General features: G+C 38.9%; 1 protein-coding gene across 1 annotated transcript in view; it reads right to left on the reverse strand.

The window, feature by feature from the left end:
• The window catches only part of cux1b (cut-like homeobox 1b), a 105,854-nt gene extending 89,000 nt beyond the window's left edge, over positions 1 to 16,854 (reverse strand). The window contains 2 exon segments of the mRNA XM_041797104.1: positions 16,617 to 16,781; positions 16,783 to 16,854. Of these exon segments, the coding sequence (XP_041653038.1) occupies positions 16,617 to 16,781; positions 16,783 to 16,854 (237 nt within the window).
• Positions 16,855 to 20,075: the final 3,221 nt, after the last annotated feature.

A 20,075-nucleotide genomic window follows, 5' to 3' on the forward strand; every position in this document is an offset into this window, starting at 1 on the left:
AGTGTAAGCACTATGAAGGCATAGATAGCGTCAATAGAACAGCAAAGCAGAGGGTTTCCAGAGGGAGAAAAGGAAGTAGCTACAATTTATGGCTCAAAAGTTATTTGACTTTTATTACCTGTGTCTCTCTTGTTGTATACAACATTGTCTGTCCCAGAGAGTTGAGCACTGACATCAGTCAGGGATGCACAATATTGGATTTTTGCCAATATAGCAAAATTAGCTGATCCTATCAATATTAATGCACACATTTTTTTCACTGTTCATTAAATGGACTTATTCACTCCAATCTCGAAAGTTTATTTGTAGAGGAGATAAAAAAAGGGAAAAAAATATCACAAAGTCAAACCTTTTACTCTAACATTAATGATGAATACAATCTTGTCAAATCCAGATATCAAGTAATGAAAAACAAAAGTCCAGCAGATTACACTCACATTTAACATCAAGTGTGAAAAGAATGAGATTATCTTTTTATCCATAAGGCAGCAGAGGCAGGTCCATTGATTTCTGCTTTGTTCTGTACAACTTATTCATGCATTTTTTGTGCTTTTTGCTTTTATTTAGAAAGGACAGCTTAACAGGAAATATGGGTTAAGAGAGTGAGGAGGGGGGAATGCATCAAACAGCACCTGAACCAGGAGTATCGATGCCTGCTCTACCAACTGGCGCCAAACTTATTCAGACATTTTTCCAATAACTGTGGCTGATATTTTGGCTGAAAATATCTGAAGAAATGTCATTTTCTAAGCTGTACATACAGATACCATGCAAATAAATGCGCATCCCTAGTATCAGTATTAGTCCTGATTGTCACAATTGGTATATCTCTAATTGAAACATCCTGATATCAAACTGACATAAGAATATAAAACATCCCTAAAAAGAAGCAGGATAAACGTATTTACTGACACATGGTGTCAGTTTCACTTCTTCTTATCCTGTCTTTTATCTTCTTTTGACCACTGTCCAACATTATCCTTCTGTCTTCCTCTTGCATCATTTTTCCTGCTGTCAACTTCATCTTTTGCCAGTTAGCTTAGCCTCTCATCACCTTCTTTCATGTCATAAGCAAACACCTTGAGGAGTCGTGAAAACTTTACAGAGTGCCTCCTTTTTCCATAGTTGTCACATATATAAGGAAAGTAATATAAGACTGACTGTCAACATTTTGTCCCACCCCTAATTCTTAAACAGTTTCTCTGTGTGAGCAAAGTTCCCCAGCCGACGACATGGAACTATACCAGAGAATATCTCCCTCAAGCGCAGAGTACCATTTGTTAAGCATAAACCGCCCCCATCCAGCACACACACATACACGCACCTGTGAATACAGGGTAGTTGAATCATCATAATCGGCGGTAGTTTTCTGCTGAGCCCAGCCAGCAGTCTGTGTTATTTTTAGAGGGCTGACACAGAAGCAGGCCGTCCATTTACTCTGTAAGCTGGCAGCAGGACCATCGCCGCTCTGGTTGCTTTTCAAACTACCAAAACAGGAATGAGCTCAACATAAACACAGCAAAAGGTGTGGACACTTAGCAAAATTAACTTAGAGCTATTATGATTCCATTACTTTTGAAAATGCCAAATCCTGTGACACATTTAACCATGGTGGACTCAAAGCTGAGAGGATGACGTGGAAGTTTGTTCCATCCATAAAGTCGGAACGTAGGAGAGGGGATTTACAAGGTGATAGAAGACCTAAACCGTAATGAAAGGCTTGTTTTGAGAACAGAAAAATCACAAATGCATTGATGGACAAGTTAAAAGCATGAAGTAGCAGAAACACAGGCTGGATTCTGATCCTATTGGATGTGACTGATGCCTGAAGGCCCAGCTATGGATCTAGCAACCTTAGCTGTGATTGACATTGAAAATTACACAGAGTGAGCTATTAGCAGATAGTGGCCATATCATAATTCAATCCTTACGCCATCAAAGTGCACCAATATCATAATTCAATACTACGAACCATTAGCCTGCAGCACACCAATATCATAATTCAATCCTGAGGCCATCCGCCCATGCCAATATCATAATTCAATACTCGGACCATTAGGACACACCAATAGGCCTATTAGAATTCAATACCTGTGGTCAATGATCTAACAGGACACTGATACTGGAGTCATGGGTTGACATGGGATGAGGTCTGCACATAAGGATCCTTCCTCAGGCCTGATTTAGCCCAGCAGACTCCTTGATAACAGTGAGATAAACAACACTAAAATTAGGTAGGGCAAGTGGTTCACCAAAAAGGCTCGGCTGAACCAGACGCTGAAGGCCACAGGGCGTTTGCTGCAGGAACTCATTTCATTCAAAAGGAAGGGACACGTTTTAGGAGAAAAAAAAGGCAATGCATTAGTTTCAAACTGAGCAGTTCGCTCTGCCAAACTCTGTCAAAAATGTTTCAAACATCAGCCCCCACTGTGTGACCGAGCATCTGCAGTTGGTCTAAATTATCACATTGTGGTACCTCGTGGAAATGGGACCCCCGTTTCGTTTTCTGCTCCATTGCCTCTGTTTATATTTCCACGTTAACATCTTGTTTAACTCCGCAAAAATACTGCAAATCTCATCCAGGCTTTACAGCTTGCTGGGTCATCAGAAATCCGCACAGAGGGAGCAAATCGAATGGTTTTTTAAAAAGCTCAAACTCCTTGTGTTGCTTTAAGTCAGATTTTCACCCAAAGTTGTCATTATTCAGAAGTTGTTCTCCCCACACATTTCTTCAGTTTCCTCACTCGCTCTAATCCTCATGTACTGCATGAATAATGTGTAAAATGACTCCAGAGAATGGAAAATACAGGAGAGACTGCTGTATTGCTGAATATGAAGTACATCTATCAGATGACATAAGATTAAACATCAACTGTTTTGACGATTGATTAACTGCTCTTACAGCAGCAGAGCCGGGGACTTGGCCCACAATCCTCAGCTGTGAGGATTAACTTAGTTTAAAATCACTGTGGACTACATATCTTGCACATTTTTGATGCTATGTTGGACTAAAATAGCAATCTGGAGATGTCACTTTGGGCTTAAAAACCAATTGAGAGGCATGTTTAATATTTCAAACTCTGTATAGACTCAGGCTGTCAGAATTTTGGTGCTTTCAAAAACCTCAGTCTGATCAAAACATTTTGTTAATTAAAATGAAAAAGCCAACATGATTTACAGATGCTTAGAAGTGGAATGAATCCTTCAAAAACTGAAGGCAAACTCCTGAGCTTTGTCTAAACTGCACAAATATGTTGGTAAATATACATATATATTTGTGCAAATTAGGCAGCATGCAAGAGTTTGCCTGCAATTTTTAATGACAGAAACCCAGAAATAACCCAAGATTGCAGCCTAGAACTTCTACTGTTGTCATCCCTGTACGGCTACATGCATTAATATCAAAGACTGCCCATAAGGGGAAAAGAGTAGGGACACACTGAAAAGAAAATTCTTGGCCGAAACCGAAAACTGCAAATGAGGAAACCAAGGCTGAAAACCAAAAAAAAAAACCGCAACACCGAAAGAAATTATTATGCCAATTATTAACAATTACAAAAATTAATATTATGCTTCAAACAATAAATCAACTACAAAATTATGTAAATATTTATTAAGCACTTCATTCCAACAATACACATTATAAAATAAAATAAAATACAAAATAAAATGTTTAACTTGACCCCACTCATGTATACATTAAATCAGTGGTTCTCAACCTTTTATCAGAATACAGTGATTGACAGGCATTTTCCAGTGTGGGTCAAACCATTCTGCCATGGGGGAAACTCAGGGGGTTTTAGGGTGATTAAATTTAAGAGCCTGCAAAATATTAACTCCAGTTTATAAACTTAAGGTCCTTACACTCTAGACGCAATTTTTTCATGCAAATTATTTACACAAAATATTTACATTTAGAACCTGTAGCGAGTCAAAGCAAGCTTCCACACTTGCAACATCATTTTGCAGCGCGACATTGCTGCGGATATTTAAGTAGCGCATTTACATTCACAAAGACATGTGGGGCTGCCTGTTGCCTGTGTCCCTCTCTACCAGGCTAAAAAAAGAGGCAAAAACACGAGCACTGATACAGACAGATATGAGGAGATATCAAACATCAGGTGGTGTTGGAGAGGAGGACGTTTTTGTTCCTCTGTCTGCCTTAAAAATCGGTCCCACCACCATGTGCACTAGTTAGAGCGAAACTCACACAGCTGGAGCTGTTTCTAAACTACCGAGACTTCAGTGAAATATTGACCAACACAGTCTCCTCTGACCTCAGACAAACGACTTATAAATGCTCTGAATCAACCAGCTGAATGACTCCTCTGACCAGTCTGGAACAAAAACAGGTGAGCCAGTCTGTGCGCTGTGGAGAGAGTTAACTCCTCTCACCACGGGCCTCAGCTGTGCAATAATTATAACTCTTATTGATTATATTTGACATAGAATAAATGAAAAGTCAGTCCCTCTTCTTACAAACTTGGCTGGCACAGTGAATGAAACAGTGAAACAAAACGGCACTGACGTGCTGGCTGTGCGTAAAAGTGCCGCATTATGCACGGAGTTAAGGACAGAGAGGGACAAACCTCCTTTTATCTTCCACTCCAATAAATATCACTGTTTATCAGAGGACAGAGAAAACACCGCAGACATTCGCAGCACGAATGTGATTTTAGAATGTACGTAATATACTCGCAACATTGTGTCGCTCCTGGCGTGCAAAGAAAATTTTTCTCAAACAGCCAGCATGTATTTTAAAATCTCGCGTACCCCCTAGAGTGCTTTCACATATACGTACCCCTATTTGAGAACCACTGATCCAAGCACATGCTGACCGCGGTTTTTGCTTGCATCATCACAACATCGTGTTTCGGCCTTGTTGTTTTGGTGACAAAAGTCGTTCGGCCGAAAACCGAAAATGCACTTTTGGGCCATTTTCGGCCGAAAATTTTCGCTGGCATCCCTAGAAAAGAGGAAAGCTTTCTGGGGAGCAGTCTCATTGGAGCCAATGAGATTAAGATAAATGGTCAATCCCGAGTTCAATCATAAAAAGCTGTTTTGTTTGAACTATACACTCATTACTTATCAATCAGGCTGTCAAACAATTTGAATATTTCATCACAATTAATATCAGAATTTTTACAGTAAATTTAAAATTATTTTCCGTTTTCCATGCACTTTGAAATTCCACTATTAAGCATTTAAAACGGCTTCACTTTGGAATATGTCTTTAACTAAAGGAAACTGACTTCCTTCTTGAAAGCAAATAAAGAACTCAAGGCTGATCAAAGATTATTAAATGAGCTAAACCACAGAAAAAGGAATTTCCTACTGATTGAAAAGAGTAAGAAAACAGTTACACTAAGGAGCAGTGGTGGACATGGCAGGGGCTTACCCAAAGTGTGCTGAAACAGACAATTAAGCATGGGATTAAAAAACACAGTGCACTAACTGTGGACCTGAACTGCAATTAATGCATAAATGCTAACAGCCCTACTTATCAAAGCAACGAAAATACACATTTTATATATGACTGTTCCAGTGAAATGCAGCCTCTTTCTAAATGTACCCCCCCTTTACTTCACTGTCTGAGCCTTTCTCCTAAAATGTTCACATTGTGCAGACTAGGCCAACAAAACTTCACTGTCAGACTGCCTACAGACGCTCCTCAACCTGCACAACAGTTAGGATGGCAAAACAAAAGAGAACAAGTGGGAGCTAGTTAAGGCATTTGACCCTAATAATAACTTTTTATCAAACTAGCTGACTGCTTGACCAAGCTGTCGAATGCCAGCCAGAGGCAAGCGCTAGGGCCTCGATCAAGTGTGTATGGGTTTATATTATTGAACATATGGGGAGGCCCCAGTTGGAGCTTTTATTTATTTATTTATTTGTATTTATTTTATACTTATTTATTCATTTTGAAAGCAAAACCAAAAACTGACATTTTAACATAAGCACATGTTTGAATACATTATATACAAAGAAAGAAAGGAAAAATGAAGAAAGGAAAAAAGAAAAGGAAAACAAAAGGGAGTAAAACCAAAACATTATTCATACTCCTGCTGATTTACATTTTAATTCATATACACATAAATATTTGTCCAAATTTATCCAGACCTAAGGAGAAAAAAAAAAGAATCAAATATTATTTTATCATTCATGTGGCCTGGAGTGTAGTTTGTACAACCCTATTTGAACATATTCTTGCTTCCACATACACACACATATTCATACCAGCACATGCTTATATATTCACATGCACATACCTAAACACAAACACGTATGTATACATAAACATATGAGCATAAAGATACACACACACGTATAACTGCCTACCTGCCTACACATATCTACGTTCATACATGCATTACATGTTTAAGTTATGTCACTATTGATTATTTTTTCCCCATCTTGACTGAGAAACATTGCTTAGATTCCTGATCTTGTGTGTGATCTTTTCCATATTATACATTTCTTTAACTGATTCTTTCCATTTAGTTATTTGTGGCCTTGTTGGTTTCAACCAGTTTCTAGTTATCTGTTTCATTGCTGTTATTCTCAGTATTCTATACAAGTATCTATCTGATTTTTGGGACAGAACATGAGGGGAGGATTCCCAGAAGTAGGTCTTGTGGGGCCAAAAAGAAATTACGTTTGAAAAGCTTATTTATTCTGCTGGATCTATCAGGGACCCAGCCATTAGTGTGGGTGGGATTGTCCATAACTGATTTTAAGAGTAGCCTATTAAAGTTTAGAATTATGTTACTGGGACAAATGTATTAGTAGGAATGCACAATATTACAGATGTAGGTACCAGGTTTATAGGTCTGTTCAGAGCCTGCACCTTCTGATGACAGAGCACATAATGACTGGCTGTGATGACGCGTCACATTGACTAGCACATAATGATGATGTTGTCTTATTATAATTGGCTGGCAGCTTACGAGACTGGATAGCGAACCCGTTAGCTTTCCATGAAGCTAACTCTGAAAGCTAACTTTAGCATCATAATGTTATGCATACTGTGACTTTCTCTTTACCTCTGAATCACCCTCTTTTGACCCTCTATTTTTGAGGTGATGTTGAGGTTGTGAGAAACATCATTTGAATAAAAATATTTTAATTCTGACATTCACAGTGTCTCACCAGCCATGACGCTCTGTTTGCTCTTGCTAAATATCAGAAGTGACTGATGTCTTCAACAATATTTAACAAGTGAGAGAGAACAAATGATAATTCAGTTCATTATTTATGAAAGCAATACATTTAACTTTAAAAACTGAACAGATCTTATGCCCAGGGAGTCACTCTTTATCTTTTATCAACAAATATATTTTTTATTACAAATGTCTATCCAGTTTATATGATTAAAATTAGGGTTGTTAAGGTTAATTGAGTTAATCACAAGGAATCAAGGTCCACAATTAATGCGCTATTTGTTTTTCCATTCATAGCATACTTGAGCATCTCTTTCAGTACACTTTGATTAAGCCATATCGGCATCTCCCTGCAGCCACAGTGATGCAGAATAAGTCCACCACTGCTCCTTAATGTCTCATTTTACATTAAAAAAAACTCACAGACAACTCAGAGAACAAGTCAGAAATCATCTGCAGATTGTGATAGCTAGTATTTACCTTTAACTGTTCACTTATTTCCTTTAAGAGCCATAAGAAGATCCCTTTTCTGTGGTTAAGCTCATCTTAAATCTTCCATCTACCAATAAAAGCCGGTTTGTATCCAAACAGGAAGTCAGTTCCTCTTTAAGACAGTAGAAAAATCCCAAATGGCACAAAACAATTTGAATGCAAAATAGTGGAGTTTTAAAACAGGATAAAAAGGGGTGCGATTAACAACAGAAATTTCAAGATTTACTGAAACTAAAAGGGTATTTGTGAAAGAAAACACCCTTAAAAACTACTGTATCGACAGTAAAAAGTAATAAGAATTAAAAAAAAAACTCTGCCACTTTCAATATAATACATTAAAATGATCTATCTTACACATTGTCCATGTGGAGTTGTAGTAAACAATGTTTGTGACATCAGAAGGTGCAGGACCCCAGACGGATCTGTTAGCCCAGTCTCTGACATGGTGCCTACACCAGCATGATATCTATGGGCAGATATTTGCTTAAGAAGTGAAATAGCCATATAAGAGATATGAACAATTCTGCCGATATTTACAACTGTTTTTTTGGCTATAAAAATCTGTCTATACCAGCTGTAGATATAGCTGTAAATTTTTCAATTATTAAGAATAACTAGATAATAATTGTTGCTTCTGCTTAATTAGACGTAGTAAATGAAGTCATGTATTGCAGCTATCAAATCACAGATTAATAAAGTGTACTTAATGTTAAGGCTTATACCGCTCCAAACTAACAGACTAATGAAATAAAGCGGACACGCATTTGAATGTTAGTAGCAGACTAGTAAAAAACAAAGAAAAGAGTAAAACTGGTTCTTTTTGAAGCATTAATAAAACTAGCTCTCAGCTCACTGCTGCTCTGCACTTCCATGCGTGAGTTTTTCTCCTTTACCAGTCAACTATGAACGAGGACTCACGTTTTCTTCCCCGAGGAAAGCAAGATTTGTGTTTGCTGAAAACCGTTGGCTTAATATTACAAGATGAACAATAGACTATACAAGATTACATCGGCCTTGGAGACAGTGCTACGGGTATACGCTCGCTTTTTAAATAAAGTAGTGGGCACCGTCCTGAAGTGGGAACAGCCGGTAAATTCTAAAGTGAGCCTGAAGAGAAGTGTCCAGTCACTGAAGCCCTCTCACTGCAGGAATACAGAGCAGTAGAATAATGAATGCTTCTGTCATGAGATACGCTGAAACTCTATGATGCTGTAGGTGAGAGAGAGAGAGACTCCAAGTGGGGCTGTAAATAATGCCTGCCACTTGAAAATAGGTCTCTGGAAACTGCCCCCATGTTGTGCTCCTGCTGCTGGTTGTTGGGCAAAAGTTTTCTGTAGACACAACAAAGTTTAAATGGTGAAAATGTATAACAAGGTTTCTTGTGTGGATTTGTAGCAATAATAAACATGCATTTTAATAGATGATAAAGTTTCCTTTGTGTCAACACAATAGTTGACTTTCTGTATGAGAAAATGATCGACTGGTGCAAATTCAAAAAAATCTATTTAGATATTGATTCAGTAAGCAAATGAACGCTACACACTTTTACACCCTGGCTGTAAAAAAAACCTCAAAGACAATTTTAATGACTTCTTTAGAAGGACGACTGTGTGCTAAAACTGGAAGTCTAAAAATCAGCGGATTTCAGAAGAGCCAAGACCCTAAACAAATTACAAAGTAATGAAGTTAGATGAAAAAACTTTATATTCTTTAAAAGAAGCCGTGCGGCCCCTCTAAGATATTGTGATGTCTACAATCGGCCTGTGAAAGGAAGCTTAATTAATTTCAACAGCTTATAAAATGTCCTTTGTGCAATCAGTCTTGATGATTCATTTCAAAGTGTGAGAACATAAAAGTCACAGCAACAAAACTCTCTGTACCATCTTTGTGCTGTCCTAGTTTTACAGGCTTATCTGGCTATATAATCTCTGCTTATATGGGAACTAAACATTTCAAAATTATGAATGAAACAGACAAACAAAAGTTTTCTGGGCATCAACAAGTCAAACCTCAGGGCAATTAAACATTGCTACCTAGCTTTATGATCAGGATTCTTACATAGGATGTTTAATCTTTACTGTTACAGTCTTCTACAACAAGGCCGCTCATTTATCAATTCAAAAAGACCAGATTAAATAACTGCAAATTTAACCAGGCCGGACATTTTCAGCAGCATTCTACGCCTTTATTTCTTCTTCTGCTGAAGGAAATGTTTAAATAAATGCGTATTAATGTGGTAAAATAGAAATATATTTTAATGCTTTGCATTTAACATTAATCAAGTTTAGTAACACTTGTAAAACAGGCACATTAAAGGGCATTAACATGACTAAATCACTGCCATCACTGAACCGAACCACAGAACCTTAACATGATATTTCTCTCTTTGTGTTTCTCCTTCCTCTTGTGTCTACTGGTCACATACAAAGACAACTATTCTGTTTCCCATTTGCAATAAAATACATTCACACACATGAGAATACTATGTTTTTCCAAAAATTACTCTGCTGGTTGTGAGCTCCTCTAAAGACAATGAGTCAAGTAATTCCTCCTCCGTGAAAAAACTCAAACATAAATGCACAGTTGTGCCACTTGAGTACTGTTTGTGGATTTATCCATGGCTATAGACGTGACATCTGCCTTTTTCTGTTAAACCAGCTGTATTAAAACATCTGCAACCAGTATTTCAGCAGAAGTGTCAAACAGGGGCACATTTTTAACTTCAGCAGCCACACTGACTTTAATTTAAGCATCATTTATCATTTCATCCATGCTGACTATGATGCATTATCTCACTACTCTAGAGCTGGAATGACCATTTCTTCTTCCATTGATATATTGATCACAATCATCAACAGCTAATTGATTTTACAATATCTGCACCTGTGCATGAATTCAAAATGAAGCAGCAAAAACAGTCCAGCAGAGTAGTTTTGCCATCTTCTTTCGCTTTTAAAACTAACCGTAGTTCATACCGTGGCTCCCTCTCAGGGTTGGGTATCATTTGTTCTTTTTCTGCCAATGCTATACGGATACTTTTCAAGAGGTTCTGGTGACTAAATGATGCCTGAATCAATTTTCTTGAGAGAAAAAAAAGTTAAATGTTGCTGGTGGTGTAATTATTCACAGAGAGATCTTTGAAAAGATGCTGGGAGTCCTAATAAGTAAAGGAAAAAGGGGTAACTTCTTGTAAGAGACAAGTGTAGAATCTCATTTAACATAACAATATAAGTCTTGTAAAAACTACTGGAAAAATCTCATGAAGTCATCAAGCAGGGCTCATGTCCATTTATAACAGACAGGTCCTGAGGAGGACTAATGCTATACCGGATTGTCCAAATCATCCAATTCAGAGAAAGTTTCAGCTTTTGCCGTCAGGATGCCGTTTTAGGGCTCCTGTGAGGAAGACTAAAAGAGTCCAGGTCTCACTTATTCCCAGTGCAATTCATCAGTATGGTAGGTATTGGACAGTATTGGTACCATGTTGCTACCTGATTTAGATAGTCATCCCTGCTCCTTCTGCTCCTCACTTAAATAAAGTGAGAGCTTTTTTGGTGAAAGGGGCATAGCACAAGCTGTGATGTAAAAGAAGGGAGGCTGTGCTCTAATTACCAAACATGACAAAACCTATGAACAAAACAAACCAAACAAAGTATGCAACACAGTGATTGTTTAATTATAGTTGTAATTATAGTTTTCATGAAGCAAAAACTGCAGTTGAAATTGAAACTTGGTTAATTGCCCAGCACTTAGCTGCTGTGGCTCGCTGGGGTGTGCAGGACTTCACAAGAGTTGAATGTCTGTGTTCGAAGGCTGCAAATAAACTCTATACTTTGGCTTCTTTTTCCTGTGATTCCTTGGGAATGTTGGTCATAAATTTGGATGCTTTTCAAAGTGAAACCTGGTGTTAATATTTAGAGATGCGTGGTTCTATTAGCATGATATCGTTATTGGCAGATATGAACATTTTTGATGAATTTTTGAATATAAAAATCTGCCTGTTTAGCTGTAAATATTGGCTGTACAAATATGTTAGTGGAGTTTTAGGCTAGACCAACAGAGCTAGGTCATCCAAAGTCTGTTTCTCTAGCTGTGTTTCCATAACCCTTAGAAATGCACAAAATCTAAATAGCTCAATTAAAAAACTGGTAATGGGAACACCTGAATTTCGAAAAACCTCTCAAATATCGCTATAAAGTTTTTACGCTTTCATGAGGAGGGTTTTCAGGCGTTTAAATATATCGCAAAAGTGAAATGGAAACACTTATTCCGCATTTACAAGTCACAGGACATAACGTATGGTGTCACATGACCTGTTCACTCCGAGACAACATGGCGTGGTACGTGTGGACAGAAGAGAAGACCGAGCCACACGTATACCCTCAGGTTTTCCATACATAAAGATTTTCCCTCTAAACTATCATCCCATGTCTTCGTCTTTTGTTCAGAATTAACAAGGCACCCACTGTAGATGTAATCAAAACCATACCAACAGGTTTTGAACGTCGAGCTTCCTTGCAGCAGAGTCTCACGAGAAGAGATTTTATGAGAATTGCAAGTCTCATGCCCAAAACTCACTTCAATGGAAACACATTGTACTCAGTCGAAGTTTAAGAAATATCGCTTTAATTTGTGAAAAACTGTAATGGAAACCCAGCTATTCATCATCATTCCTTGCACTTTAAAAAGTGTGTTAAAAGGACTCAAGTTTTAAGTCTGGACTACATCTAAATACAGGTATTGATATTAATATTGGCTAAATTAATTCGTAAATATCGGCATACTGAATATTGGCAAAAATCCATTGTTGTGCATCCCAATTGATTCCATTATTACTGTGCACTAGTAGCAAAAGAAGCTCGCTGATTTTGTGTTTAGAGTCTGCAGTATAACTAATAAATACTTTGCAGTCCAACAAGGGTTAAACTGCCAGTTTTTACAGTCTATTTTTGTTTAAGTGCAGTCAAACACATCTCTGAAACCTATTAAGATCACCCCAAAGCTACTTTTTCACACAGTGTATTATAAATCAATTATTATATTGGATTCATACTAGTCAGGTTGGGGTCACTCGGAGGTGGCCTGCCTATTTTTATTTTATCTATAAAGGAAGTGATCAACTCAGCTGGCACTTTTAATGAAATGCATCCACATTAAAAGTCTCAGTGTTACTAAGTCTAAAATTACAAACTGTGGAAAAAACAGATTCAAGCAATATTTTAACCATACGCAGAGACTTCCACACCTTCAGGAAACATATCTGTTTTTCACACACTTTTGCTTAAAGCCTGCATTAAGAGCTGCTGACTCCATCTGTTTGGGTAGGACTATTTTTAGACTTCTGTTTAATGCTTTTTATCTTTTGTTCAAACATCACACCACACTGGACTAAATTTCTTTTACCATGCTGGGTAAAAATTAAATATTCTGGTATTGACTCTTACTGGGTAAACTGTATTTACTTTCGCAGGAAAACCAGACAAAAGTGGGTCTGGAGCAGACACTCCTCAAAGTAGAGGGAGGGTGGAGAAACTGATCCCGACTGTGACGTACACTAAATCACTGAAGAGTTGGGGAGTTAGGGCCTGGGCTGGGAATTATCCACTGATAAGGTGGATGAAGAGAAGTTTTTTCTCTCTCTTTCAGGGAGCTGCACATTCCTCTCAGACTTACAGAGCGTACCGTCCGTAAGGATAACCTCTGAGAAAGTGGGATGACATAGAGTAGACGGAGGGCAGACCAAAAGACCTGACATGCACTCGTCCCTTCTCTCTCTGACTCATGCTTAGTCGTTCACCACCCACCGACACACAGTGAAACCTCAGTCCCAATGCCAGGTTTTGTCACTGGGCAGAGAAGCGGTTGGCTACAGTAAAAGCATGACGTGATGCCCCCCTTCCTCTTTGCTCCCCCTGCCTGTGCAGCAACAGAGGGGTAAAAATATCCCACCAGTGAGTTCAGACAACCAGCTCATAAATTAACACTAAAACTCCTACAGACAACAGCGGGCCAGTCGCTGAGAGATTTAAACCACTCAGGTTGCTTCTGACCACAGCTCTGGGATCAGCTTACACAAGCCTTTCCCTAAATTTACCCATTAAGAGGTGTTGAATCAGAACTAGTTCTAGATCTGTTTCGGTCCTGTGCTAACATAGTAAACTATTTTTTAAGCGGCCCTGGGCTGCTTTGTTCCAGGAACTGTTATGAGGTGAGATGCAGGCTATTAAGGCCTAAATTGGGAATTGTGTAGAACAGGAAGGTCTGTTCTTAATTTTGAGAGTTTACACAGAAAATATAAAGTATAGGTACGCGCCCAGCTATTCACCCATATCTTATTAAGGCTTGTCTGCAATGAAGCGCAATCTCTAGTCGCTCTCAAGTAGAAACACAATGTTCCAGCAAACTGCTTGACTGGGTCAAAAAAAGGAAAAAAAAACAACAGGAGAGAAGAGTGATGATCCCCTCTAAAGAAACTCAACTCTGTAATGGACGGACAGGGATTACAGACGTTAAAACCTCCTCCATCTGTAATTCACTGTCACCCTGCCATCATCTCTGAATCACTGATCCATTTTGCAAGTGTGCGAGACCTTGCTAAAAGCATCACTGTTGCACCCATTTGTGTTTGTAGTGATGGTGGGGAGGGGAGGGAGGGGAAAAAAAAAGGCAGAAAAAAAGCAGACGGAGAAGACAAGTTAACAGCTCGCTGTGCTGTTTCAAAGCACTCTCTGTCCTGTAACAACCACCTAGCTAGTTTCTCACACAGCGAATGGGACACGCTGATCAAATAGGATTTTAATGAACATCAGCAGTTTGGAGCCTGAGGAATAGACGCTATGATGGCTTAAAGCTACTGACATCTAGCTTGGGTTGGATTTTCATCATCAAAAGAAACAGCGAGAAAAAGGGAGAAAACATTCCTTTGCTGGTGCCTCTCACACAGACAAAACAGACTGTGAGTCTAAGTGCGCGCTGTCCGTTCGATCACACGCAAGAAGCAAATGAGAAAGCAATTGGCTGACAAGGCCATGTGTAGACCATGATCATATCACACTAACCCCGCATTATCGTCAAAAACTGGATAAGAAAAAAAAGGTCCTTCTCCTCTGAAGGCTTTCCTCTAGGAGCCTCTCAGTGGGAGGGAGAGTAAATAAGATGTCATCAATAATAGACAGTGAATGTTCTGAGCAGTTCTGCACACACACACATATACACACGAGCGCCGACTGATTCCTATCCTGCAGACAGGCCTGCCAACCGCCAGGCTTTTTGCACACGCTCAGATTCACTGTCCTGACTAATCGCTTGTGATAGGGGCCTTTGCCATAATTACCCAGGGCCTTATCACAAACTTATGCGATGCATTTTTCATGTCCTGGCTGCTGGCAGTGCCTTCACTGTCCGCGCTGGCAGTCAATCCACGAAAAAAGACCGATCTTGGACAAATTCTCACACACACACCAGCTCTTCCGAGAGGGCGAAATGGGTGAAAGCAGGGTGAAGGGCCAGGGAGGAGAGAAGGGAAAATAATGATAAAGGAGGGGAGGGGGAAGCAAGGGAGGGAGAAGATTGGGAGGGAGAGGGGGGCAGACAGGCAGGCAGGCAGGAAGGGGGTGGGAGATAGATAGTGAGGAAAGAAAAGAGAAAGCAAATTTTTTTACATAATGCATGAACAAGGGGGCACGAGTAGGAGGACCAAACCAGATCAAATAAATAGGAGAAGTGAAGCCTTGATGATGTGGCATAAGTGCGACACAAAGCCCGCTGGGAAGACTTGTTCACTGTCCTTTTGTCTACCCAGTTCATAGGGGCATCATGACCTAAATAAAAGTTTAAATCCCAAGCCTGAGCAATTCACAAAATAATGTATGAACAATTGGGACTTAGCCTACATAATGCAATTTTATGTTAATGAAGATGGGCACTAGACTGCTAATATTCATAAATTGTGATTTGAAATTCAGCAATGCACGTTAAATGCCACGAGAAAACACAACAGTGCCATTGTCTGCATGTCTTGTGATAGGTCAAACACGCTCTAATATACACAGGCTATATTCACACACTGAACAGGCCCCAATATTTTCCTCCTATCCCTCACTGTGCCGTGGATATCCTCCTCCGTGCACGCCAAGATTAGCCGCGTGCACGAGGCTGGGACATTTCAGGAGTTCATCTTAATCAACAAGGTCATGATCTTTTAATTTTTCCTCAATCGTTTTTTATTCAATTACACAGCGTCAACAAACACTGTCCCGTCCCAGTCCACTTTCTCAGACGTGGCAACGTCTGTAAAAACCTCACTGTGTATAATTGCCGTCAAGAGAAGCCGAGATATAAGAAAAACGGCTGAGTTCATCAACCACAATCACCGAGACGACTTCAATTTAAACTGCTCCGAACCCGTTAGCCGATAACGCTGCTAATGTTTCCACTCGCGTTAAAATAAACTTAACAAATTGACAGTGAACAGCAGAAAAAACAGGAGTAAAAGCGCTGTTGTGTGTCTGAGCTGCCCGTCTCAACGGTTGGTGTCACCACAGCGCCACCGTATAATGAGTCGCACTTATTTTTCCCCCAAATTATCCAACCTTACAGCGGCTAAAGCGTCGGGCTAACTACGGCTACTCGCTCCAGTAAAAGTTGAAGAACACGCAATAAAGATAGCTAACCGAAAGCTTTCCTCCAAAGCCCCGCCGTTTTGTTTTTATTTCAGCGCATCCCCGCGGCGTCGCCCCGGCTTGCCCAGTTGCAGTGTCCGATCGATGTTGAATTGAACAAAGAGGATCAATTTCTGATCAGCGAGAGAGCCACTTTCATCAATGTGAGGAAGAGGTCTTGAATTCTCTTCCGAAACATCTCCGAGAAGCGGCGGAAAAAACACAAAACACAGCAGCCGAAAGACACAAGACAGCCTAAACGAACAGAGGGCTACACGGTTTAAACAGAGCTTCAACTGACCTGTAGTTGTTGTAAGTCAAAGCGCTTCCAATATTGAAACATCGATCCTGCATTGGCCGCCATCTTGAGACATATTGAGACAGGAATGAGATGCTGATAGAGAGCGCGGGGGTTGGAGTTCAGTGGAGAGGACCGGGCGGCGGGAAGACCCGGAGCAGACCACTTCAACTGACACTACGGTAACAGCTGGAGCACGGAACGGAGTCATTATACAGGAGTGTAGCCTTAATAACGCCATTATAATTGCTTAAATAGCTTTTTATCAACATACAGATATTACAGGTAAATAACCGAGATGGCTTTGAATTACTCTTTATTGAATTTTTTACGTTGAAACACACCAATTTGTCAGTGGCTGGCGACGCCATGTTTGGTTTTATAATGTATGTGATGATGACGTTTTAGGGAGAGCAAAGATCATACAAAATAATGCCAGGAGGCTACTTGGAAGCCATATGAAGAGAGAAAAAGTCCCACTGTAGGAGCTTTCGGGGCAGATGAGCTGCGTGGGACAGTGCAAGAAAATAAATAGTGAAACAGTGCTAATATGTAACAGTTTATATTTAAAAAAAATCATTTTTTCCTTAAAATCCATGTTAGTGTTAAAAAAAACTCGATGGATAACCATCTACTTTGATGTCTCTATATATTCAAGCTGATGCATCATTGTTAAACTACTAATGTCGTTAAATTCCACCTATTCCGTTAAAACTAAATATATTTAAATGAAAAATAAAGCAAAATTTAGTTGAAAATATACAAAATTTTGTGTTTTATTACTATTCAAGTGGACAAACAAATGTTGGTATTTTTATTACATTAAAATGTATGGGAGGTAATATTGCAATATCAGTAAAGTTAAATGCAGATTTATACCTAATGCAATAAATCTGAACAATTGAAATTATAGTCCAAGGTTAAAGGTGCAGTGTGTAAATTGGGGATATTAGTGTCAACAAACAGATTGCTAGATCTCAGCACTAACTTCTGTTGATAAAAAATATGTTAGTAGTAGTGCTGTCTAAAGAATCACATTTTTAAATGCAATTCATCTCAGAATTTCTGTAGTTAACCCTGATTAATCACACCCTATTTATTCTATCTCAACATTCCATTGTTTTTGCATTTTGAACATTTTCTTGTCACTTTTTTTCTTAAACTAGAGTTAACTTCCTGTTTGGAGCTGCTTTTACTGGCAGACTGAAGTATTAACTTCACCACAGAAAAAGGAACTTGTTATGGACGGAAAATTAATTAAGAGATCATTAAAGGTAATTGGTTACTAGATGTGGACCTTGATTAATCGCGATTAAAACAATTAATCTTGACAGCCCTAGTGATTTGCTCCCATCTGTGGTACTGTAATAACACGCAAAATGCAAACATCCGAGATGGTGGAGTCCGTATGCATGACTAAAAAGCTTAATCTAAATTAATAGAAATAAAACATTTTTATATATTCAGGTGACTAAAACAGTTATTTAGATAGATCTACTTGTTTATTAACATGATGAATGAATAGTATGTTTCATTCTGACCAAAATTTGATCTGCTAAATGCTTCAAGGCTAAATATTAAATGCTGCCCCTTTAAGTGCATGCACATCTGCTCAGCATTTATTATTATTAGGGCTGTCAAAAGTTAGTGGTAGTTAATCACAAGTTATCACACCTTTTTGATCACATTTTAAAATTCCACAATTTTGTATTCAGAACTATTTGTTTGTCATTTTGGATTTTTTACTGGCTTATTATGAGGGTATTTGACTTCCTGTTTGGATACAGATACAGACAGGCTTTCATGGGTAGATCAAAGATTTTAACATGAATTTAACCACAAGAAAATGAACCTGTGGATCTTAAAGGAAATAAGGGGACAGTAAAAGGTACATTTCTGATCACACAAGGCTAAGATTACTTCTGACTTGTCCACTGAGCTGTCTGTAAGTTTTTCAAGTAAAATGAGACGTTAAGGAGCAGTGGTGGACTTATTTGCATCACTTTAGCTGCAGGGAGACGCTGATGTGGCTTAACCAAAATGTGTTGAAAGGGACGATAAAGCATGAGATTTAAAAAATTTGTGCACTAATTTTGGACCTTTATCAATTGCAATCAACTTGATTAATTTTGACAGCCCTTATATCAATCAAATATGAACATAAATAAATAGTGGTATGAATGTAGAGATAAATGGAGATTTTACTGTATTTTTTAATTATAAGGGTGGGTGGGGTTAGCAAATGCAACAAAGCTGCTCAATCCTGCAAAATTTAAGAGTGTATAGACTTTGATTGGGCTCACGTGCCAGTAGTGTTTCCAGTTTCATGATTTTCTAAGTTTATGACAAGAATCTAACAAAGGAGTGTAATTTAAAGGCCCTGTTTGCGCAATAGATATTAACCAGGTTAATTACTCAAATAAGATTGTTGTTCAGTTGATCAGACATCTCATGGCTTGCAGCAGGGCAGCCCACTGCTAACAGTGTCATTGTGCATACAGATCTGCTGCTGAAGTGACCTTGAGCAACACGCTGAACCCTGGCTGCTCCCGAGGCGTCACTCCTGCTGACCATACCCTCTGACCCCCCCCCCCCCCCCCCCACCTCCCCTCAGCTTGTGGATATGCTAAGAATTTCTAATTACACTGTACGTATAGAGTGCCCTAAATTCCTGTGTCAAGCTGTGCCACCTTAAACACATCACGCCATGGCTTCCAAATGCTCTGCACACCAAAAACGGAGCAGAGCTGCACAGGTTTATCACTGTAACACATCTGCTACACACGTTGTTCTCATTTTAGCTTTTTGTGGGTTCCATAATTTGACATTCAAGGCATTTACTTTTTTCCATACATACCCAGATCCTGCAGTTTCTGTCAGCTGATCTCAAAACTAAACTACTCTCTCATATTTCCCTTCTGATTATTTTCTTTGCAACTATTTTACTTTAATTGCACTGAAGAATTTGCCTTAAATAATAACAGCTCTTACACTGCGCTCATGTGGAAACAAAGGTGGGCATTTTTGTGCTTAAAATTAGCTCAACTTTCAGGTCATTACTTGATTTGATTTTTCTATTTATGTCTCCCTCTTTCTACTGTAAGAATGGTGCTTAACTGATATATAGCCACAATAGATTTGCCTTATTTCACACTACATTTGCTGACATAACACACTTAAATAAAGGCATTCACATGCTTCCAATACTAACTAAAATTCTTTTCATTGTAACAAATAGGAGCAGCTGCTTTGAAAGAAAGAAGACAAAAGCCACCTGATTCTTGTTATAGTCAGTGTCAATTACTTGCAATTTCACCATCTTGATCTTTTTTAAAAGTGCAACCAACTGATGTGTACCCTGAGATGCAAAATGAAGACTTTAAAAAACAAAATACTTCATATGAACCCATAAATCCTGTCTTTAATCCTCTCATTTCTTCCCCCTTTCCGCCATGTTAATCA

This window comes from Cheilinus undulatus, linkage group 2 (genome assembly GCF_018320785.1).
Source record: "Cheilinus undulatus linkage group 2, ASM1832078v1, whole genome shotgun sequence".
Classification (NCBI taxonomy): domain Eukaryota; kingdom Metazoa; phylum Chordata; class Actinopteri; order Labriformes; family Labridae; genus Cheilinus; species Cheilinus undulatus.